The following is a 25444-nucleotide window of genomic DNA, read 5'->3' as shown; positions in this document are numbered from 1 at the left end:
GTGAAGGGTCATATACAGTTTGTATATGTCCCTCACTCAGTTGAGACCTTGTTAACAAGGACAAGAACACAGTGTTTGACCAAGAGTAGACTGACTTTTGATGAACAGGTTAGTCTTGAAACTGATTATATGTCTATTAGAGGATGCAATTCACTGAACCTAGCAACACTGCTTCCTATTTCAGACAGGTGGTGTGAAGACAGGAAGGCTAAATAAAGTGATGGATTGATGATGAACCAGAGCATCTCTGCATAGTAGTTATTGGGGTATGTACCAAATCAAGACCAGATTTCAAGAAACCTCCATTGATTTGAAATGGCTGATCTGACATTATTTGTGTTAGGTTCTTGTTTAGTGACCAATATGGAATAATAAGAGCTGCCTATGTTGTATGTTCCATTTAGTCTGTGGAAGCATCTTTTCTGCAGAATGTAACCTTAGCATAGGTGGCAGAATTAGTAGCATTAAATAAAGCTTACTACTTATTAGAAGAAATTAGTAATGACAATTTATACAGACGACCAATATGGTTTTGGAGTGCTGCATGATTTCGGTCAACTTTGGTCACAGAATGGCTTTATGGCATCTTTTGGAGTTCCTTTTATAAATAGTGCACACTTTTTGGACTTGTTGAAAGTAATAAAACAGCCAGAAGACATTGCAGTGGTAAAGTGTGTGGCCCATAAGGCAGGAAAATATTCAGTCAAATTTGGTAACAAATATGTGGACCAGAGGCCGTATGACACAAAGTGCCCCGGGAGCTCAACACACATTTGTGCCAGCTTTACACGCCCCTAGGGCACTTTCGTTTAACAGTAGGGGCCCCAGACACTTGTATAGCACCTTCTGCAATGAAAATAGCCCTGGCACACATATAGCGCTAGCACTATCATTAGAGGGTGTTCCCTCATTTGCATGGTGGCATGACCCCATGCAAATGAGAGAATCTCTTTGCCTTTGTTCCGGTGCCATATTACAGATGCCGGTACAAAGACAAAGAGGTACTCAGGAAGAGCACGGAGAGTGCGCCACAAACCGGTAGTGCACAGTCTGTGTGCCCCCGGTGGCAGCTCTCTGGAGGGAGTCAAGGGGTGCCAATGCACACCCCAGACATCCCCTTGCAGTTGGATGCAATCACTCACTGCACCCACCTCCTAGGGGATCTCTCTCCCATCTAAAAAGTGCACAGTGAAACACAAAGTGGCTGCTTAAAAGCCACTTTGTATTTCACTTAAATGTGTTGCCCCCAGGGCAGCATGACTTCACAGCTACACTGGATCAGCACATTCATCCTAATATGGCCCACTCCCCTTGTTTATGCAGGGCAGACCATTTGAAAGAGGCACTTTAGCTCATACAAAGAAAATGCGCCATATTCGTAATACAGCCCTAGGTGGCAAAATATTGTGCATTAAAAGATGAAACAGCATTGCAAGAAAATAAGAATCTTGATTTATTAAGTATAAGCACGACACAAAATGCAGAACATGTTAATAGTTTCTTTCTGAATTCTATTCAGATTTAACATTTGCATGTGGAATTTTCAGATGAGCAGAATAAAATGGAAAAAATTGACTTACAAACAAATTACCAAGATCTGTATGTCTAATCTGCGAACAAATAATGTTTCCAGATGAAAAGTTGTATCAAATCGATACAAATGTACATGAACAGAGCCATGCAGGTAAATATGGTATATTATGCACATATTTATAAAATACTGGCAAAATACTGGATTCAGAAAGGTAGCTGAAGACATATGTGTTTGGCATGCCAGAGAAATATTCGGGGAAAGATGCCCCTAACAATGATGCATAATATTGGCAAGTCAGAGGACCCTTTTATGAGACTTCAGGCAGACTTTGTAGAGATGCCCCTATATACTTGTTTGAAATATATCTTAATCATTTTTGTCTGATTATTCTCTAAATGGGTAGAGGCTTATCTTATTTTGAGATATCCTTACAGTTACAAAATCTTTGTTGAAGGATATGATACCTAGGCTTGGCCTCCCAACTTCTATTGAAACAGATCATGGTACTTGTTGAAAAAAAAGGTTTGAAGATCATCTGCACAGCATTCCAGATTAAACAGACGTTCCATTGTAGTTACTGACCTCTATCTTCAGGAGTGGAAGACAGGGCTCATGGTACTCTCAAGAACAAAAAGCCCAAAGTGGGACAGAAATAGAACAGAAATAGGGGCTTCTCCTATGAGAGGAGAGAGAATCCAAGGTATAATAACACTTGTGTGAACCATTCAATGGGCCTCACCACAATAAGGCGGGCCTGGGGTAAATTGGCCAATAACCCGATCAGGCCTCAAACCGGCTGTAAACCAACCCAAAGCCCCTCCTGAAAAGCGTCCCGTGCAACCCCTGTTGATACCTGAATGATGTTCTTGTCTACATCTGTGGAAGATTGTACATTTGGAAGCTTGTACAACTGGTTAAAGGTAGATGTTGTTAGTCAGTAAAGCACTCTAACACCCTGACGGTAGAGTAGTGATACATAAAAACCTAAAATAAATAAAACATTCAAATATTGACATTCATTTACAATGGGCCAGACGTATGTCTGATGAGAGACTATATTAGTGTTTAAGGAAAAAAGGTTGTAAAGAATGATGTTCTCTACACTTGTAGCCTCTGTCATTCTATCCTGGGTAGAGCACCACAATTTCAGCACTATAACACAATGTGTTTAATTACTGCTAGCATTATACTGCATTAAGTAGCCACTTTCCAGCTAACACCTTTGAGAAATAGATTTTTTCCTACATAGAAAATGAGTTGTATCCGTTTACTTTGTATTATAGAAGGAAGGCATTGCAAAGGAAGGGTCTGTAGATGTAAACCATGCAAAATAGTGACTCTCTCTCTCTCTAGCAATTTCATTCTATCATTCTAAAGGCTCTGCAAACCAGCCTTATATTTTCAACTTTAATTGGTTATGTATTAAAATGTAATGTATTGTATTCCTAAATTACTTTGTCTGGATGATGTGTACATAGAATCACAGACATAAGATTGTGGTAAAAAAAAGTTGGTGCCAAAATATTGTTTACCATAATATCATGCTCCTATAAATATAATGGTAAGTACAATTTTTCAGAAAAAAATATAGACAATAAAATAATCCAAAATATTGATTTTGTAACATAAATAGACTTTAAAGTTATACATCTCAAATATTTTAATATATAGATTTAATATAATGTAAATTAAAGAAATGCCACCGAACATTTAATACTAAATATAGAAATATACTTATATAATATATATACACATATGTGTGTTTGTGTTTATACATATGTATAAATATCTAAATAAATACATATATTTATTTATACATATAGTGTAACATAATTATTAAACATATTCATTTTGCATGATATATTTTGTAAAAATATTTCACATGTATTACTATATATATATATTTCAAAGTAATACATTTAAAAATCTAAAATATTTAACAACTAATATGATGTAAAATCTATATTATTCTTAATTATATTACTATATATATTTTTTCCTTTAATGTCGGCGTATAGCGGCTTGCAGTCAAAGCATTACGGGTGCTCGTTGAACGCCCGCGCGTGTTTGCATAAGGAATACTTCTGTTATGTTTTGGAACAAATCAAATCAAATCAAAGCAACAATTTATATAGCTCGCTACTCACCCAGTAGGGTCTCAAGGCACTGGGGGGAGGGGTCCGCTACTGCTCGAAAAGCCAGGTTTTGAGTTGCTTCCTGAAGGAGAGATAGTCCTCGGTCAGCCTTAGGTGGATGGGGAGGGAGTTCCATGTCTGAGGGTGTGGCAGTTTTTCTTGGATGTTTTGAGTTCGTTGGTGAACCACAAGACTTTCTTGCTGCCGGGTCTGCTGGGTGGGTTCTTCAGTGGTGCGAGGTCGTCGGCGCAGTTGGGGGCAGCTTCGTTGGAGTCCGTTGCGCTGGCGGGAGGGTTCTGGCTGAGGGAGGTGGTGAGCTGGTCGGCGGTGATCTTGTTCCAGCTCCTGCGGGGAGCCTGTTGCGGGTGGTGGTGGGTCGTGGTTCTCCTGAAGCTGAAGTGGACGCAGCTGTGATCAGTCCAATGGAGTCCGGTGGAGTGGCTGAAGGAGATGTGCTTTCTGGAGGAGAAGACGGGGTCAAGCGTGTGGCCGGCGTAGAGGGTGGGGGTGTTCACCAGTTGCTTGAGTCCGAGGTTGGCGTGGTTGTCCAGCAAGGTGGTGGTGTTGCTGTCATTGTTGTTCTCCAGGTGGAAGTTGAGGTCCCCTAGGTGGATGTAGTCAGAGGAGGTGAGGGCGTACGGGCTGATGAAGTCTGCGATGGCTTCGCTGAATTGAGTGCGTGGTCCCGGGGGTCTGTAGATGAGAGTGCCTCTGAGGGTGGTCTTGGGGTCGGTTTGTATCTGGAAGTGGAGGTGTTAGGCGGCAGTGAGGGTGTCGTCGGAGTTGGTCATGATGCAAATGGTGTTCCTGTGGACGATGGCGATGCCTCCTCCGGTCTGGATGACTCGATCCTTCCGGGTGATCTTGTATCCGTCGGGGATGGCTATGGCGATGTCGGGCGCTGCGGAGGCGTTCATCCAGATTTCCGTGAGGAAGGCGACGTCTGGTGATGTTGTGTCGAGCAGGTTCCAGAGTTCGACGGCGTGTCTGTGGACGGACCGGGTGTTGACCAGGATGCACTTGAGGTGGTTGTTGCTGATGGCTGGCCTTGCGGGTGCGGTGCAGGTCCGGAGGCAGGTGAACTTGCAGGCTTGGCAGCTGAAGGGTCCATGGGTGCGTTTCGGGGTGGCTCGGTAGCAGGCGGGAGTCTGGTCGGGTTTGAGTGCATTGAGGGTGGCGGCATCGTAGATCCGTCATGTGAGCTGGCATGGTCGGGGGCCAGGGGTCCTGGCGCTGGGCGCGGTCCAGGTGCAGACGGGCTTGCCTTTGGCGCGCCCGCTGCGCGTGACAGCTGCACGTATGCGCGGCCTTCATATGAGGCCAAGTGGGAGGGAGGAGCAGCTGGGAGGCGGGAGCGGGCGGCCAATGGGGTAACAGAAGGAAAAGGGGGCGGGCCACGAGGGAGCAGCGGCGGGAAGCGGGGAGGGGGCACACCAGGGGTTACAGTACTAACATAAAGGCACAAGGATCTACTTACAGAATAAAAAGGTACAATCACTAGATACTTACAGAATAAAGAAGGTACAATCAATAGATACACAGAAATGAGGGCAACAGCGGGGAAGAAAAAAACGAGCAGCAGCGGGGGCGCCGAGGCCAGGGATGAACCTGTGGTGCCGGGGCAGAGACGCGTTACAGATGGTGAGCCGTGCGGCATGGGGGGTGTCCTGGGTCAGGTCACACTTGCCTGCGCCGCGTGGCCTCCATATGAGGCCAAGTGGGAGGGAGGAACAGCTGGGAGGTGGGAGCGGGCGGCCAATGGGGTAACAGAAGGAAAAAGGGGGCGGGCCGCGAGGGGGCAGCGGCGGGAAGCGGGAACACCAGGGGTTACCAGGGGTTACAGTACTAACGTAAAGGCACAAGGATCTACTCACAGAATAAAAAGGTATGATAACTGGATACTTACAGAATAAAGAAGGTACAATCACTAGATACACAGAAATGAGGGCAACAGCGGGGAAGAAAAAAACGAGCAGCAGCGGGGGCGCCGAGGCCAGGGACGAACCTGTGGCGCCGGAGCAGAAACGCATTACAGATGGTGAGCCGTGCGGCATGGGGGGTGTCCTGGGTCAGGTCTAATGACGCCTGCACACAGAAAATGCTTACACTCTATTGTGTGGCATAGACACTGAAAATGGACATATGTTTCTGATCAACATAGAGGCCATATTGAAATTTACAACTTACTGCATAGTACAGTTATGATTTAAAGGGTGAAAATGCTGTCATGACCACAATTACATTTAAGAATTGTGCACCATTGTATATTGTCAAATATCCATAGCAGTGAGCTGGTAAACTGACACAGCTTAAATGAGGCATACCATTCAAACATCAATCTAGGCAAAATAATTATAAATGGCAGCAATTTTAAAAATTATAAACATTTTAATAAAATGAAATACAATTCATAGTATTTTTTAGCCCCACTGGGCCATAAAAACGAACTGATAAGCCATACAAGTATAGACAAGACTAGGTGTTTTAAGATTACAAATACACAGCTGATGAGTTACCTATGTGCTCATTTGTCATAATGAATCATCACATGCTTGAGTAAGTTCCTTAGCTTTTCAATGAATTGAAAAATATCATCACAAACCTAATGTAATTTTCAAACAAATACATTCAAACATACATCATGCCCCATTGGGCTGTCCCACATTAACGCAGAAAAATGTTCATTTTAACCAAAATCTAAGTAATAAAAAGAAAAATACCTTAGCTCTCCAGCATTCCAAATCAGTTACTTTAACGACACAACACATTTCAGCCTGTGATCCTGTAAATAAACAGCAAAAACAATATAATCAGTGTCAGTTGCAAAATACGCATCCAAATAACATTTATTCCGTTCAATATTAAAAACATATAAAATTACTGGGGAAAAAAACTGTTTCTGGTTTCCATTTATATGTATGTATACAGCTCTGCATCAGTATTCAATCCTACAATTTCTTTTGTTCCTATTCTCAAAATATACCTGCATTCAAGCTGTCTAAATGCTTTCTCCCTGTGTCCCTCGCAAGTGTATTTTTTAACCTTATCTAGCACACTGTAAATTAAGAGACTATGATTACTTCCATGATGTTCCTTAAAATGGCATGCTACAGGATATGTCTCATTTGTATTTTTACAGCCCGGATGTGCTGCAAAATGAACTTATGTGCCTGTGATATCGTACTGCCAATGTATTTCTTTTCACAAGGGCATTTAGGTTGATATACTATAAACTTCAATTTGTAATTCAATGGTTTTCAGATCTGAATTCGTTCACCTAGATTTGTTTTAAGATCTGTGATATTCTCTTCCTATAGGCAACCTTTGCATTTGCTGCACTTTCGAAAGCCATTTTAGGGTTTCAGACAATTGCTCTCAGTTCCTATCTGATGCCCTACTAGAGTGTCTCTAGTAGATTGAGATTTCCTGTGGGTTATTGGAGATTTATGGTTTATCTTCTGTCTAATAATAGGATATTGTTTGATCAAATGCCAGTGTCTTTGTATAGCCTGTCTCACTTTATTTTCATGCTTGTTGTAAGTGTAATAAACCTACACTTTCTATCACTCTGAGAATTCTTTGCTGGTTTTTTAAATAGTAGTGTTACTCTGGTTTGTGTAACTACTCTAGAACTCACTCACTTAAAAGATTAACTCATGATATCCCCTGTCCCCTAATCTTTTGGTAATTTCCTCTTCTATTTTATCAAACAATGTTTGGGAGCTACAGATTATTTTAGCCCTTAGCATTTCTCCATACAATATACTATTCTTCAATGCTATGGGATGCGAGCTCATGGCATGCAATGTAGTGTTTTCTAAAGTTACCTTTCTGAAGACTCTTGATAAGAGATGTGTGCCTACTACTTCAAGTTTGGCATCAAGAAATTCAACACAACTGTTGCTGATGCAGTGAATAGAAGAGAGGTTTAAATCATTGATGTTAATTTCCTTAACAAAATATTCTACTGATTCCTGATTACACTTCCAGTAATAAGACAAGGTAATCCATATACCTGAGCCACATTAGAATATAGAGGGACCAATCTTAAAGCTCTGTATTACATAGCACTTGCTCCTCTCACCAGCACATATGCAAATTCGCATAACTTTGGGTGAAGCAGGTGCCTATCAATGTCTTTTACAACTGTTAGTACATGTCATAATGGAATAAGAAGATTTTGGTATTGAGGTACCAAATAGTCATGTTTAGCAACATTTCATTATGTTTATAAAAGCGTATTGGCCTAGCCTTTAAAAAAATGTGCACTGCTCGCAAGCCATCTGAATGTTTTATGCTGGTGTGTAATGAATTAACATCAAAGCAAACCATTAGATAATCTTCCTCCCAATGTATGTCAAATATTATTTTCAAAAAGTCAGTGGTGTCCTTAATATATGATGGCAGATCACAGACCAGTGGTTGCAGAAAATAATCCACAAATTTGGATACATTTACAAATAGACCACCTTTAGCAGAGATGATCAGCCTAACTGGAGGACAATCTTTGTTTCTATATACTTTTGGTAGAAAATACAGTACCTGTATTTTTGGATGTAAAATTCTCAAAAAGTTATACTCATCTGACCTGAGAAAATTTACCTCGTCCCACCCTTTCAAATCTTTGTAGAAGTCATCTCTAAGGTTCTCCTAGCCATCTTTTAAGATTTTGCGACAGCAAGCTTCATCATTTAACTGTGTGTATGTTTCCTGCATGCACATCTTTATTGGCCAGATAACAACATTGCCCCCTTTGTCTGAGCTGTGAATAATATATTATTAATTACAAGACCATTTATGCATTAATCTATTGTATTTCAAAATCCAGGGAGTGTTGAAATTGCTTCTCCTTATTTCATGTTTTTTAAACTTGTTTTCTATTTCACTAAACGAGTCAATACCATTATCTAGCATAGTGAGATTACATCTTGACCTAGGTCTAAAGGGAGTATCCGCCCCTCATTCTGTACTATTTGTTGTTCAACCAAAAATTCTGTATCAGTAAGATTTCCAAGATCATCAGCTCCCTTGTTTTCTAGTTCTCGAACATCTCTCATTAAGTCAATGTCAGATGCTAGGAGATAAATGTGAATGTTCCTCTCAGATAAATGCAAAAAGAGCAATTGAAGGACAGAATGCAGCACAATGGCATACATTCAGCCCAGTACAGAGATCTGGGCCTAAATCCATCGGTTTTTTGCTCACCATGCCATTCCAGTTTGGACCGAGCCATATGCAAATCAGTCTTGACCCTGCGCCCAATGGGAACAGTCGAGCCCAAACTGCCAGGCCAGGTCCTCTCTGGACTAGAAACAAGTATCCTAGGACCGGTTTCAGGCTTTCAGCCTTCATCAGCCAGGATAGCTTGACTCCAGTGGCATGGAGAACACGGGACCCACGTCAGGGCATACCCATCCCACATGGGGTGACAAATGCAAAAAGAACACTTGGGAGACAGAATGCAGAACAATGTCATACATTCATCCCAGTACAGAGATCTGGGCTTAAATCCATTATTTTTTTGCTCACCATGCCATTCCAGTTTGGACCCAGCTATATGCAAATCAGTCTTGACCCTGCGCCCAATGGGAAAAGTCCAGCCCGAACTGCCAGGCCCGGTCCTCTCTGGACTGGAAACAAGCATCCTAGGACCGGTTTCAGGCTTTCAGCCCTCATCAGCCATGATAGCTTGACTCCAGTGGCATGGAGAGCTCGGGACCCACGTCTGGGCATACCCGCCCCACTTGGGGTGACAAATGCAAAAAGAACAATTGATAGACAGAATGCTGAACAATGTCATACATTCACCCCAGCACAGAGATCTGGGCCTGAATTCATCATTTTTTGCTCACCATGCCATTCCAGTTTGGACCCAGCCTTATGCAATTAAGTCTTGACCATGCGCCCAATGAGAACAGTCCAGCCCGAACTGCCAGGCCAGGCCCTCTCTGGTCTGGAAACAAGCATCCTAGGACCAGTCTCAGGCTTCAGCCCTCATTAGACAGGATGGCTTGACTCCAGTGGCATGGAGAGCATGGGACCCACGTCTAGGCATACCTGTCCCACTTAAGATGACAAATGCAAAAAGAACAATTAATCGACAAAATGCAGAACAATGTCATACATTCACCCCAGTACAGAGATCTAGGCCTAAATCATCCGATCCAGGAGGGACCTGGCTTGGCAGTTCGGTCTGGACTGTTCCCATGAGGCACAGTGTCAAGACTGATTTGCATATGCCTAAGTCTAAAAATTGGGGTGGGATGGTGAGCAAAAGAATGAGGGATTTAACCCAGATCTCTTGACTGGGGTTGAATGTATGATTTAGTCAGCATTCCTTCCATCATTAGTTTGCGTAGCACTTTTCACCCTAAGAGGGATGGGTATGCCCAGACATGGGTCCCTTGCTCACTGTGCCACTGGATTCAAGCTAGCCTGGCTGATGAAAGGTAATACCCAGAAACCCGTGCCAGGATGCTTGTGTCTGTTCCAGGGAGGACCTGACTTTCCAGTTCGGTCTGGACTGTTCCCATGAGGCACAGGGTCAAGCCTGATTTGCATATGGCTGGGTCTAAAAACTGGGGCGGCATGGTAAGCAAAAGAACGATGGATTTAACCCAGATCTCTTGACTGGGGTGAATGTATGATTTTTTTCATCATTCCTTCCATCATTTGTTTGCGTAGCACTTTTCACCCTAAGTGGGATGGGTGTGCCTTGACGTGGGTCCCTTGCTCACTGTGCCACTGGATTCAAGCTAGACTGGCTGATGAAGGGTAATACCCAGAAACCGGTCCCAAGATGCTTGTTTACAATCCAGGAAGGACGTGGCTTGCCAGTTAGGTCTGGACTGTTCCCATGAGGCACAGGGTCAAGACTGATTTGAGCATGGCTGGGTCTAAAAACTGGGGTGGCATGGTGAGCAAAAGAACAATGGATTTAACCCAGATCTCTTGACTGGGGGCTAACGCATGATTTATTCAGCATTCCTTCCATCATTTGGTTTGCGTAGCATGAACCTTTCAGATAGCCCTTTGATGTTCTTTAGTTGGAATTGAAATTATTTCCTGAGTTTCATCTTATGAATCAACACATAAAGATCTATTTTACTTTGTTCATAATTGAAGCCGGCAGTTGGGCAATACGTTAAACCGAACCCAAGGATTTTTTTATCTTCAACTGTCAATGTTTTTTTTAGTGAGATGATTACCATATTGGATTCCTTTATTTCTTGCTGTGGCTCCTTCTTGTCACCCAGCTGAGTTGTCTCCTTTTTTCCCTTGGCCACCCCTCCTCGCCAACCCCTGCCTCTTCTTTGTTGCTGCTGAGGTCATGGTTTGTGATTCAGCCCAACCTTAAAAAACAAAACTCATCTTGCACACTTGTAATTCCCCCACTTCTGTCAATAGATCCTTCAAGGTCTGATTCAGAACCAGTGTCTGAACTGAGGTCATTTAGGGTGATGTCTTGTCTACTCTGTGAGTTGCTTCAAATCTTTCTTTTCTGATGTTGAAATAACTAGCACATGCATAAATATTCGATTCTCATAGTCTCTTCTGTCTTTCTGAAATGTATATGCTTTCCTTGCTGTTATTATTCCTTCGTATTTCTTCAGTCTTGCTTTCTTCTCCTTTGAAAATTTACTTGCAGCAGTGTGTGCTTGTAATTGGTCTGTCAATTCCATAATTTGTGTTATAATGTTGTCCCTGCCAATGGATGCATATTTGATCAAAAGCATGATTGTTTTTCTGGAGCTATCAGCATTGAGCTTTGCCCATTCCTTAATTAGTTCTGGATGTGGGTTATTATGCCTTGGGGTAATCATTATGCTTAGTCCCCTAGGGACTTGTCCCACTTCCACATATATTTTCAGGGACTGAACCTCCCACCAATTTGAGATTTCTGTTTTAGTTAGTCCTTAAAGTTTATTGCAGATGGTTTGAAATGTTGCTTGGTTTGGACTGTTTGCTGGTAACTTTGTAGTTGCTCCTCAAGTTTGTGTGGTCAATTTCTTGAACACCCTCTCAGCTGTTCTCAGCCTGTTCTCAGTCTTGCCTCAACTTCTTCATCTGACATTGCTGAAAAGAATGCTGAGGTGCTCCAATCGAGCACTCAGAAAGTAGCACTACGCCATTTGACAAAGCCTCCGTAATTGAGGAGATTGTTAAACGCGGACTCCCACTTGTGTTCATGCATTGGCAATTCCTGCGGGGCTCGCAGAGCTGTTGGATAGCCCTCTGGATCCCCCACAGCACGCTTACCTCCGGAGCTTGAGCTGATATTGTTTCATCTTTTTCTACGTGGAGGGCACCCCGACATGAAAAACTCCTTCGATGTCTGCGTGTAGCAGCATGCAGTCAAAGCGTTGGGAGTGCTCACCAGGCAATGCTGAAGATGAAGGCTGAGCAGTGATTTCAAGGAACCATGGCAATAACTGCTAGTTCTTGTTTTGCAAAGTAAAACCTCACATATGAAAGAAGCTAGGTGAGCCCTGCTGTGTAACACTGGAAATTGTGAAAGTCAAGAATGTTTAAATCACTGCTATAACAAAATAAGGTGTGTGGCTAGCAGCAGACATTTGAATGGCAATGAATATTTACCTGCACGCTAGTAAAAATGAACAAAGCATTATGGAAAGGCTACCAGCATCTTAATGCAATGATGTGACGAGAACAGCGAGGTTACTCATAGTTTCACGTGGAAAGCGCAGTGCACACATTGCCAGCAGGGAAATTGGAAAGCATGACAATTACATTTTGGAAATCTTATATTGCAAGAACTGCTGAGCAACATGTTGATGGTTTTAATTATGCTTTACTACTGGTGACTGCTAAATAATAATATTGTGATTCTTAATAGTTGGAAAGATCACGAAAACAGAAGTAACTTTTCTATGTTAATGAAACAATCAACACCTATGGGGGGTATTTGAATGTGGGAGAAAATATGCGCTTCAAGGTTGACAAATGCTATGAATACAGCCGAAACGCCTTCCTGCTAATGTGTGCTGCCAGTAAATAAAATGGAAATTCACAAAGAATTTGAGTGCAGGTTTTCTCTAGATGAGGAGAAACATGCTTTTTTTTTGTTAAATAGACATTTGTGGTATCGCCTCCTCCTTGCACCGCCAGCGGCCAGGATGTATGCTTGCTAATCCACAAACCCAAAGGAAACATATTTGTAAAAGTTAGGACCTGATTTCTATTAAAAATCTGTTTTTGATTTGCCAATAACTTTAAAATTGTTTAACAAATCTTCGTAAAATGTTCAAAACTTCAGGGTGATTCATTAAGTGGGGGAGCGAGAAAAAGGAGTGGTCCCAAAATGCGTTTTCTCTATGTTAATTTCCATAGAAAACCTTAGACACAACTACAGCCCAAACTGCTAAACAGAATTGCAACAAATTTGGCAAAAAGGTAGCTCTTGGTCCAGAAAGCAATCCTTTTGTTAAATGTTAAGATTTCTCAGATTTACACCTGTGGCCATGGTGGATCTTTGACCCCTACCAATCTCATGACTGAGGTCTGATTGGCTGCAAACATTTCAAACCAGAAAGTGTTGGCAGCCATCTTGTGACTCAGTTGAACCAAATCACAAGACAAAACATAAACATAAAAGAAGATGGGGCAGGGTAGAAACACCATGGCCCCCTAGGCCTGTTCAGGGATCCCACAAGGACCCCCAGAGACAGAAAAGCATTTTTAAAAACAATTTAGGCGGGATTCGCGTTGGATCCGTGAAACCCACTAACCTTTTTTAAAAACCAAAGTGTGGGTTGCTGCGTGTCATTTAATTAGGCCCTTGGGTGGGCCAGGTCCTGGAGGCAATTAAAAAATATAATGTGAGGGCCCGCGTGGCCTAGGGGACACACCACCTCCCCGGAGTTCAACACCAAAAAAAAAAAAGCGTTGGCATGCCCCCCAGCAGCCCCATGGATCGCCAACTCCTGGGGATATATTAAATTAAATGTCTGGGGGCTCCAGCCCCCCATGCAGCCCCAGGAACCGCCACCTTCCGGGGCTATATTTCAAAATAATGTGTGGGGGCTCCAGCCCCCCCACGCAGCCCCTGGGACTGCCACCTCCCAGGAGCACAAATGAAGTAATAAACTCTCTGGGGCTACACAGAAGATGGGAGGGGGCCATAAGACCCCCCTCCAGGAGCTCTCCACGGCCCTGGGGACCGCCACACCCCAGGGCTGGCTCCAGTTACCTCCAGTAAGTCCCAAACCTCAGGATTGATGAGAAATTGTCAGAGGCCATATGTCCTTTCTCCACCACTCTGCAATCATGCCTCCCTGCATACTACTAGTTGGGGGATAAAGTCCCCTTGGCTCTAGAGGGCCTTGGGGGCCAAGAAGCCCTCCTGGTACCTCCTGTAAGTCCTACACTGTGTAATTCCTGAGAGCTGGTCGAAGGCCCATACTCCTTTCTCCACCACTCGGCAAACGTGACTGCTAATTAAAAAACCTTAGAAATTCACTAAAAAAAGAAAGATTACAGGGACGTTATAGTTAGTAATTAGCTTTAAAAAGCCTTAGAAATTAATTTAAAAAAACAAAGCTTACAAGGAGTTTATAGTTAGCAAATAGAATCTAAAAAAACCTTAGAAATTCTCAAAATAAACAAAGGTTACAGGGACGTTGTAGTTAGGATCAGATTTTACTCACTAAACCAGAGAAATTCAGCCGTTATAGTTACCTGAGCTAAATATAACTCACACCCCGGCAATGCACTGCTTCTGACCTCATATATTACACCACTCATGACATGGTCAGTGACATCTCTCATTTTTTTTTTGTAACATCGTTTTTATTGCAGCACCCAAATAATTATACAGACAATATATTTATGACATATCCAGTAAACATAGCAGGAAGGCACATTATCAATTGTCTCCCCCCACCATGCCAGGCACGTCTCCAGATAGAAGACTAAGCAGCCATCGTACTGAGTCCATTCCCTGCTTTATCAGTGACATCTCTCATAACATCACCAATGACATCTCAAATTACATCACTGATTACATCATCCAGTGACTTTTTTTTTAAAAAAGTGTGAGTGTTAAATATATGTACTAAGGTATATTGGTGAATCAGTAGGTATATGAGTGTCTGTATGGATGACTCAGTGGGCACATGTCTAAATGTGTAAGTGAGTGATTAGGTGTCTCTGTGAATGTATAGGGGAGTGATTGGTTGTGTAAACAAGTGTATCTGTCTGTCAGTTGATGTCTAAGTAGGTATATGAGTGTGTTAGTAGGTACATGAATGGTCATATGGGTGATTGATTGGTTTTGTGACTACCTCTATGGTTGTCTGGGTGTATGTGTGTAAGGGTAAGGATGTGTATCACTGCCTGTATGGATGAGTGAGTAGGTGAGTCAGTGGCTGTATGGGGTACTGTATGCATATCTGAGAAGCTGTATGGGTGAGTGGGTATCTGAATGGCTGTGTCAGTGATTGAGTGCATGTGGCAGTATGGGTGAGTAACTGGGTAAGTGAAATGCAGTATAGGTGAGTGATGGGGTATATGTGTGACTAAAAGCATGATTGAGTGAATATGAGAGTGGCTATATAGATGAGTATGTGCTTCTGTCACTAACTGTATAGGTGAGTACGTGTTACTATCTGTTTGAGTACGTGAGTGTGTGTGTAACTGTTTTGGTGCATAAGTGACTGTGTGATTGACTTTTTGGGTGAGTGTCTAGGTGTGTGATAAGTTCTATGGCTGAGTCACACAGTTTGTGAGTGCCTGTATGGGTGTATGAGTGGAGAAGTCAATGGCTGTACTAGTAAGTGAGTGGCAGTATGAGTGAGCAGGTAGATGTGTGTGTAGATCTAAGAATCAGTGAGTGGGTGTGTAAGTAATGGTATGGCTCTGTGAATGGGTTTGTGAATGGTTGTATGGGAGTGGCAGCAGATGTATAAAGTATTCTATAGGGATGTGAGTGAGTGCGTCAGAGATGCTGTGGATGATATCATCACTGATGTTATTAGTGTTGTAATTTGAGATGTCATCAGTGATGTCACTGACCATGTCATGAGTGATGTAATATGTGAGGTCATAAGCAGTGCATTGTGTGGGCACGAGTTATAGTTAACTCAGGTATCTATCACAGCTGAATTTCTCTGGTTTTGTATGAGTAAATCTGACCCTAACTATAATGTCCCTGTAAACTTTGTTTTTTGTGTGAAATATAGATATGCATGCACAAAAAACCCATCAAAATATAAATGATTCTATGACACCTATACAGCCACTCAAGCATTTTCTCACACACGGATACATACACAGCCACTCACATAACATATGTTAGAAATAGTATCACTCATTAGTTGTACACCTACTATAGTAATTTGCCTTTTGTAATAGCTTATTATATATGTTTAACAATCATAAACTTTTAGAAAAAAATTACACTCACTGGATGAAGTCATCAGTGATGTCATCAGTGATCTCACTGACCATTTCATGAGTGATGTAATGTGTGAGGTCATAAGCGGTGCATTGCGAGTGCATAAGTCATAGACAGCTCAAGAATGTATTACTGCTGAATTTCTCTAGTTTTGTACGAGTGAAATGTGAGCCTTGTTTTTTTCAGAGAATTTCCAAGGTTTTTTTAAATTCCATTTTCTAACTATAACGTCCCTGTAACCGTTGTTTTTTCCTGTGAGTTTTTACTCTTTGTTCAGTTCTATTTCCTAATTATAAAGTTCCTTTGTTTTTTCAGTGAATTAGTCTAACTGTAACCTGGACCCTTTGAGAGTGGGTGTGTGAGTGGGTGTATAGGTAGGTTGTTGGGTAAGTGAGTCTCTGAGTGGGTGACCGAGTGGGTGCATGAATGTCTGAGTGGGTCTATTAGTGGTTGTGTGCGTCTCAGAGTGGGTCTGAGAGTGGGTCCATAAGAGTCTGAGTGGGTCTGGGAGATGGTGCATGAAATAGGTCTGTAAATGAGTGTGTGAGTGCTCTCTGTTTTGCTTTCTTTGCAGAATAAAGGTTAGCAATGAGCAGAAAGAGACAAAATAACAGTCAGCAATGAGCAGAAATTGGCAGGATAAAAGTGAGAAACAATCTAAAAGAGGCAGAATAGAGGTGTTAGTTAATCATTTCCCCCATACCCATACCAACCTAACAGCATACAAATAACAGATAACAAAAATAAATCAGTATTAAATAATTTACTTAATAAATATCACTCATATAATTAAATAACATTTATTAAACAGGTAATTATTACCTAATTAACTTCCTATCCCCCTTCAAATCCAACAAACCACTGCAACACTATAAATTAAAATGATATACTAAAATAATTCAAAATCACCTAAAATTGCATGCTATATTTAAAAAAAATATATATATATATGGACAATAGTAGCACATAAAATAATATAGCAACTAAAGCACATTAAAATGATATAGTGACAATATTTGTAACCACTGTATCACTGAAAATAATATAATTTAAAACAATATTACTTACCTCAAAAAACGGTATTCTTGTCAACGTTATTCTTTCACTACGATATTTATATATCACAATATTTTATTTCTGCTTCCCGATATTTACAACTGGATATTTTATCAAAACACTACTATATATCATGTACTAGGATTATGAATCACTAAATATTGCAGAAATATGAACACAACTTTAGTTCATTTTAAGAAAACATATGCATTACTCCCTTTTGTTGGGGGGAGGGTGACTCCACATGAGAAAGGACTGTTCTTTTTTGGATCCCCTTTTTCAACACACTTTAGTGACATTCCTGAATTCTCAGAAGCCTGGGGATTCCTCAGTTATCTTCAGTTCATAAGCCTTATCCTCATTAATTGACTATGGAGGAACAACTGGCTACTCCATTTGAAACCTCAAACATGTTCTTGTAACAGGCAGCATACTATTGTTAAGCAGAGATTTTTGTAGAAATGTAAGTGAATGTGGAATGTACAAATGAGATGTGTGTTTATGCCTGTGTGTCTGTGTTTGACAGATATGGGCATGTTTGGTGGAAGTGTGGCTGGTGTGCATGCATATGTGTTTGGTGTTTGTTTAAGGTTGTAGGCTGTATGTTTGTTTATGGGCATGAGTACAAGTTGTGTGTGTTTTTCTCTGTACATCTATACAATATATGTGTGTTAGTTGTATTACCTTATATCAAGGTAATTAAGATCAGCTTTCTAATATATTGCTTCCACTACATTGCCAAACACTACAGCATCAAGGTAAGTATACGTTTATGATTCTTAACTCCACATCTACTAACTGTGGGGCTTATTTATAAGCCCCTTGTGCCATCGGTACGTCACTTTTAATATGCAAAAAAAATAACCTACCGGTGGTGCAAGGAGCTTGTAAATAAGTACCTCTATACGTAGCTTGCGGTGTAATGGTTAGGTCTATGTAGGATAGGTGTATGTAGTTCATGTGATATTTTTGTCTTTCGATATGTTGGGGTAATCATGCACCTGTCTACTCCTTGTGTTTAGTGTTTGCGTGGATCTGTTGCGTATATTTTTGTGTGAGTGTTCTTGTGAATGAAGGCACTAATGTCTGTCTATATCTGTATTTCGTGTATACAATAGTGTTAGATGTGTTTGATATATGTATGTGTGTGCTACACACATTTCACAAACATGTTGAATAAATCATAATACATCTCTTTATTATCTCCTCAACAGGTTACAAATCAGATATTTCCGGTTTGGACATATTCCTATCTGGCGCTGTTATTTCCTGTATTTCTGCTTACTGACTATTTGAGATACAAGCCCATCATTATTTTGCAGGGAATTAGCTTCATAACTGCGTGGTTGATTTTGTTACTTGCCAGCGGAGTTCCTGCCATGCAGGTGCTGGAGTTTGTCTATGGCCTAGCTACAGCCACTGAGATAGCCTACTATGCCTATATTTACAGTGTTGTCAGTTCTGATCATTATCAGAGAGTAACGAGCTACTGCAGAAGCATCTCCTTGATTGGCTACACAGCTGGATCAGTGATAGGACAACTTCTGGTGTCTTTAGGAGGTGTGTCATATTTTTACTTAAATGTAATAAGTTTGTGCTCAGTAGGCGTGGCTTTCATAGCCTCACTTTTTCTCCCTATGCCCAAGAGAAGTATGTTCTTCCATAAAAAACTGTCAAAAGAATCACCAGAAACAGCAGAAATTGATGACAAGCCTTCTCACCCCCCTACTACTGAAGATCAAGGGAGCCATGGTGATAATCTCTCCCCAGCAGAAATAGTCAGTGCTGGAAAGCTGTCAGAACCGGACATTCTCCATAGCAATAGCCCCAGACATTTCTTTCGAGTGCTTCTACAGTTGCTGATAGACTTAAAAGACTGTTACTCTACAAAGCAACTCGTATACTGGTCACTGTGGTGGGCATTGGCCACCGCTGGCTATAATCAGGTTTTGAACTACGTCCAGGTTCTTTGGGAACACGTCGAACCATCACAAAACTCCACCATATACAACGGTGGAGTTGAAGCTCTTTCAACACTTTTAGGTAAGTTAACTTACCATTGAAGTTAAGCCAGTATTTCATTTGGGAGTGATGTATTAAGGGGATTTACCCGTTTGTTTCTTTGGGTAAATGGAATGATGCCGAGGGACCTGTGTAAATTTTCTGTGTAAACAAAGGACCAGATTGACAAAGATTTGCTGGCTCTGGTGGCTTTGTGGACTAATGTGTCCACTGTAGGGGCCTGTGTTCGACCACATGAACACAGATTCATATCCCAACAGGCTCACTTGGCCTTTTATCCTTCTGAGGGTGACAAAATGAGTACCATTTAGTTGGATTACAATAAGAATCTGTTATTCAGTGGCAAGATACCCTTGGGTGAATGTATGCTTTACAAACACACATGATATATTAAGATTTTGCATCTGAGTTGAGTCACTTTTTTGATGTAGCTCCGATAAAAAATACTATTTGGTACTTGCAAAGCCACGCAAAAGTCTATTTGCATGGCTTTGTAAGAAAAATTACTGCAACACAGCACATTGCTGGAGTTCCATGGGTGGTGCATGGGTGTTAGTGTGCCTTTATCTATGGATTTTGACACAACGCCATATTTACAAAGAGATATAGACACAGGTTTGCACCAAAACTGTGTGCCTGCCTGAGGCTTGCGTAACAAGGAGAAATATGTTTGTTTTTCCTTGTTATTTCCTCTTTACAGGTTTCTTACATTCTGCAGCACATGTGCAAAGATGATTTGCCCTCAAAGGATTATTTTTGTACCGGTAGCTACCCCTACCTGCACAAAAATAATCCTGACAACAATGCATACACCGTTGCGCTATGGCACAGGAGTGTCTGCATTGGCACTAGCACCCCAAAGAGTTCCAGAGAACGGAGAGAGCAGAACTGCAGTATTTCTTTGAAGATATGGCGCAGTTCTTCTTGCTTCAGGTGACACAGCACAGCACATCAAGTTTGCTTGCTGAGCTATGTTGCGCCAATTCTTTGTAAATATGCCCCCAAATTCAAAAGGTTTCTTATCAACATGGTGCTCACAGGGAGATGACGAGTGAGACCATTATAAATGCACATTGACTTTACTGAGAAATTTCATTTTTTTAGATAAAATATTATGTTATTTTTGATTTACCAATTTTAAATCTTTGTCGATACTCCTAGAGAAACTGAAACTTCCTTCCTGCACAAAAAGAATCCTACGAGGTGTTTAACTCTTCTTTTGTGTGCTGCAGAATTCAGCGCACAATGAAAGAGGATAAAATAGGAGAAATTAACATATTTATCTTTGTTATGTCTCACCTCAGGAATTGTACAATTTAATGCTTTGCCCGGTTAACATCACTTTATAAATCTGTGGCAGCATTAAATGTCTTGGGTTTGGTGTGGGAAAACCCACTGCAACACCAATGGAATGCCTCCCGGGCACAGAGTAAAGTGACACAGTGATTTACGCTGCTTCGACTTACTCATGATTTATGAGGCCACTCAAAGCCATGTAGGGTGGCTTTGAGTGGCTTCATAAACCCTTATGAGAGCCCTTCGTCACGCAAAGTGATGCAGGGCTCTCATAAATAAGCCCCATACTGTAAAGATTACAGGCAAGATCTAGGTCTCTATGCCTTCCATAGCATTTGCATACTGGTGGAAATTGGTTAGGGTCATTTCTATTGCACAACCAATGGACACTGTCAAGGATGATTGTCTTCAAAATTTTAAGTCAATCTTATATGTAGTTCTGGGAGCAATATATTCAATATTCAAACCTCCACAACATGATTCCAATCAATCTTAATACATTTATCCTTCATATTTATAAGAACTAACATACTTACAATTTATATCTGATTTATAGCATACTTTATGTACATTTGTAATCCTAAAATTCATTCCCCACCCCATATTTACAGAAATATAAAGATAAACACCTATATTGCACAAACATCAAGTTCTAAGAATATATTTCCATGTAAAAAGTCCAGTTTCAAAACATACAAAGACTTGTCTCCTTAAAGTGGTCCCATATGCTGGAAATCACTATAGCTTCTCTTTTTTGATGCTTCCTACAGTCACTACAGTATTTCTCCAATCGGACTTGGCAAATTAGGCTGAAAGTAGGTTGAAAGGAATTCCTATGCACAATGTAGCATCCTTAAAGTTTTTCTCTTTACTTTTATTCTGCGGTTTTTACCTTATTCAAAACACTATACCTGCCTTTTTTGCTCTCATGCATGTGGTCTTTCCTATTTTTAACAATTTCAATGAAACCAAATCCATTTAGGGTAATGCATTTGCCAATTCTGTATAATGTTCACATATCTCTAAATCCAAAATCAAATACATTTTCTTAAAAAATCCTAAACTAATGCTCCATATTATTAGACATAACTGTTAAAGAAAACCCACCCTTTTACATATACTGACGGTTTTAATTTTTTTGTATTCATTAGCCACCCCCGATATTTGTAATGGAGTAGCCGACTATATAAAAGTATCATTGGCCATCAGAAAAAGATATGAGTAATAAAACCTTGAGCATTCTCGCCAAATTTACTGTATACAAAGAGTCGCATGACCCTGGTATTTTTTAATGAATTGTCTTTTTACATACTGTTTAAATTGGCCACACGTTGTGATAGTGCACTTGGAAATTTTAATGGAACCACAAATTGAACTCAGGTGGTTTTCTTTGTTTTATTGAATTTTGAAAATGTGCGCATTTTAAGGTTATGGATTTGAATTTACCTGGAAATTCTGGAGGCGTACTCAGCTGCCACTAGAAAAGCACCTTAACGTAGGAACAGACTTGATTCAAATTTCACCTTCGTAATGTTTTTAAAGTCTGCTTACCTATGGAATATTGACATTTGAAGTCATCTGTGACCCAGCGGATGAATTTTAGTAAAGAATATAACGTTAGAGTATTGTTAATTGGCCTATGCCGGAATCAGATGTCAGTGTTCCAGATGCATTGAATGTCCTTTTGTATTTTTTTTATGGTTGGTTAAGCTGAATAAAGATGAATGACTGATTGACATAACTTACTTTCCTCACAAAAATGTCTCCTACAAATTCCTAGCACATCTATTTTTTTATTTATTTTTTATTGTTCATTTTCAAAAGCACTCATACTGTGTCATATTGAACAAAACATTAATCATCACATCTATCTAGGTCAACCAGTCCATTTATCTAATAACGGAAAAAAATGTGTTTCACATCAATCCTCCACGATGCACAGCATGTTTTATTTCAATCATTATTTAGAGCAGCAATCCGATAGGAATAGTTTCAACCACATGTAACACGACCCAAACAATTCCTCATATACTCAATGTGGCATCCAAATTACCTTTCTGACACAGTTACTTGTTAGAAAACGTATCTCCTGGAGCTCTAGCTGTACCACAAACGCTAGCTCCTATACTTGTCCTAGTAAATAGCTGTATGAATTTTATATAGTTCTTGGGAGAACCTTTGTTAGTATAATCTACAAATAAGTTACAACTTCTGTACTACCAATTGTACAAAATTTACCAGATTTTGTTTACAGTCAAATTCATTGATTAATATTTTCTTTTCAAACAATATTTAAATTAAGGGGTCACCATATTCCATCTAATGTCACTCTGCATATTTGGCTGTGCTACAGCCAACATACCTTTTTCAGGACACTCCCCTTTTACTTTTAATTTAAAATTTGTATGAAAAGATAAATAGTTTGAGAGTCATACACTTGTTGAACTTTGAAAGAAACCAAGGCAATCCTCAGCATGGGAGTGATTGAAAGGTATTATGTTGACTGGGATGATCAAAACACTAAATGCTGAGCCTTTGAATGATGAGCCTGGTGTTTGAAATTGGCCTACAATTCACCTAGTGCACAGAAATTTCCTGTTGTCCATGGCCCAAAATATGCCCTTAGGAGGACCCATGAGCATAAAAAAGAGGTTGGACTCTTTGCTCTAATGGAAAAGGATACACTGAGATGCAGAGAAGATCTCTAGAACCTGTCCTGCTTGTCTTCTGAGAGATGAATCAGGGCCTAAGAGCAATGCATCAATAGTGCCACTGACACCAGTAGCTGTTCCATTCGACCTGGTGGGCATTGACATTGCTGGTCTGCTTGACACCCCTTAAGCATCAGTCAACAAGTATATTTTAGTTGTGGTTGATCCTGCCACTCGGTATCTAGAAGCAGTTGGATAACAGCTAAGGCACAGGTATGAATCTTTTCAACAGTCAGATATCCTAAGACATTTGCAACCAGGGAACAAATTGTATCTCCTCTTTCCTGTTAAAAAATGTGGGAGCAAGCTGGTGTAGCCTACCACTTCTCCATAACATAACACCTGCGAATGGTTGGTAGAAAGGTTTTAATAAGACCCTAAGAGCAGGATGGGAACTCCTCCAAAGAACTTCAGGAGGAAGTGAGATTATCTCCTGCCATGTCTCTTCGCCTGCAAAGAAATTTAATAGAAGGCAGTTGCGTTCAGCCCATTAGAACTTCTGTCGGGCCAGTGTTAGAAATTGGGTCTCTAGTTGGCAGAGGTATGCACCCTGTCCAAGAAGGGACCTCAATTCTAGTCAGGGTAAGTCAGTCACACACCATAAATTATCATGTGCTCACTCTCTGGAAGTTTAGCACTGAGAGCACTGATGAGTAGTCAGGCCTAACGTAGGATGCGATGTGTAAAGTATTTGTGCAACATAACATGCAGTAACACAATGAAAATACCACAAAAAGACTACGCACCAGGTTAGAAAAATAGATATGGATTTTATAAATAAAACAAGACCAAAATGACAAAAATCCAATTGGTAGTCAAGATATGAATTTTTTAAAGGAAAAAGTAAAATAGCTCTTAGAAGCAAAGAGCTCCTATCAGGGTTATTGGGTCATGCTGGACTGAGGCTAAGTCAAGAATTCAGGCCAACCATAATGGAACATGGGCCAGATACAGGAGCCATGCAGGCCGCTAAATACAATACCTATATCTTGGTCACAACAGCGAAATGCGGGGTGCAGTTGAGCGTTGGGCCTGTGTTGATTTTGCAGTCAAGGCAATGCATTGAATCCCTTCATGCAGTGGCAGCTATAAGTCAGTTCTGAAGACGGTGCACTGAGGCGAGATATGTTGGTTCCATAGACGATTAGCTGGGTTTCTTCACACAGTTGAGGGAATGCATCGATCATCCCACATTGCAGTGGCGGAGATGCATTGGTTCCACTGTGTCGGTCTTTTAAGGCAGTGTGCTGGTTCCGACTGCGATGTGCCAATTCTGCTCCTACAACATACTTTGCAATGGTTCTGCGCACACAGACTGGAGATGTGTCGATTTCACTGTAGAACGCACCCAGGTCCACTTCCAATAGACAAGGCACAGGAACAGGTGATGATACATTGAATTCCTTGAGTCTCAAGCAACAGGAGGCAAATCAATAAGCCCTTGGAGATCACTCTGGATTCAAGGCAGAGTCTATCTCTCCCTCAGCAGGGTCAGAGAGCAGCAGGCAGCAAGGCAGCACCGCAGAAAAGCAGCACAGAAGTTCTTCTGACAGAGGTTCTTTATAGGTCCGGAAGTGTTTTATATGGTGAGGTTAGAGACCCAATACTTATACCCAGTTGTGCCTTTTAAGTAGGGGTGAGTTTAAAGAAGGGTATTTGAAGTGCACAGAGGTCCTTTCTTCCTAGCCCTGGCTCCAGACTCATTACAGGGGTAATCAGCCCTTTGTGTGGGGACAGGACACTGCCTATTCAGGTGTGTCAGCTCTACCCTCCCATCCTGCCCAGGATGAGCCATCAGGTTGAAGACGGGCACTCAGACACACCTAACCTTCATGTGTGTGTAGCTGTCTAGAGGGAATGCACAAATTCAAGCTGTCACCCATCATAGACATGTACTGCAGACAGGCTGCAGGCACACAGAGCGTTAAGAGCAGAGAAATGCCATCTTTGTAAAAGTGGAATTTCTAAAATAGTAATGTCAAATCCAAAGATATAAAACATACAGAGATACTCCTTGCTAATCTGGCATTACAGCTTTAAAGTATAATAAGGAATTCCCAATGTTAACCTATGAGAGGAGTAGAACTCACAGTAGTGAAAAGCGAGAATAGGTGTTTTTTACTATCAGGACATGCAAACTTAAAAGTACATGTCCTACCTTTTACTTTCACAGCACTCTGCCCTATGGGCTACCTAGGGCCTACCTTAGGGATGACTTATGTGTAATACATGGGAGTTTAAGGCTTGGCAAAAGGCTTTAAATGCCAAGTTTAAA

At 41.0% G+C, this 25444-nt stretch overlaps 1 protein-coding gene across 3 annotated transcripts in view; it reads left to right on the top strand.

Moving 5' to 3' along the window:
• Nucleotides 1-25444, top strand: part of LOC147683298 (thiamine transporter 2-like) — a 422353-nt gene that overhangs the window by 225507 nt on the left and 171402 nt on the right. For all 3 annotated transcript variants that reach the window (XM_086943745.1, XM_086943746.1, XM_086943744.1), the window contains one exon: nt 18355-19183. In XM_086943745.1, the coding sequence (XP_086799871.1) occupies nt 18355-19183 (829 nt within the window). The remainder of the gene's footprint in view (nt 1-18354; nt 19184-25444) is intronic.

The sequence above is a fragment of the Lissotriton vulgaris genome, chromosome 11 (assembly GCF_964263255.1).
Source record: "Lissotriton vulgaris chromosome 11, aLisVul1.2, whole genome shotgun sequence".
NCBI lineage: Eukaryota > Metazoa > Chordata > Amphibia > Caudata > Salamandridae > Lissotriton > Lissotriton vulgaris.
The sequence above is the reverse complement of the archived record's forward strand: the minus strand, read 5'-3'. Positions and strand labels throughout refer to the sequence as shown.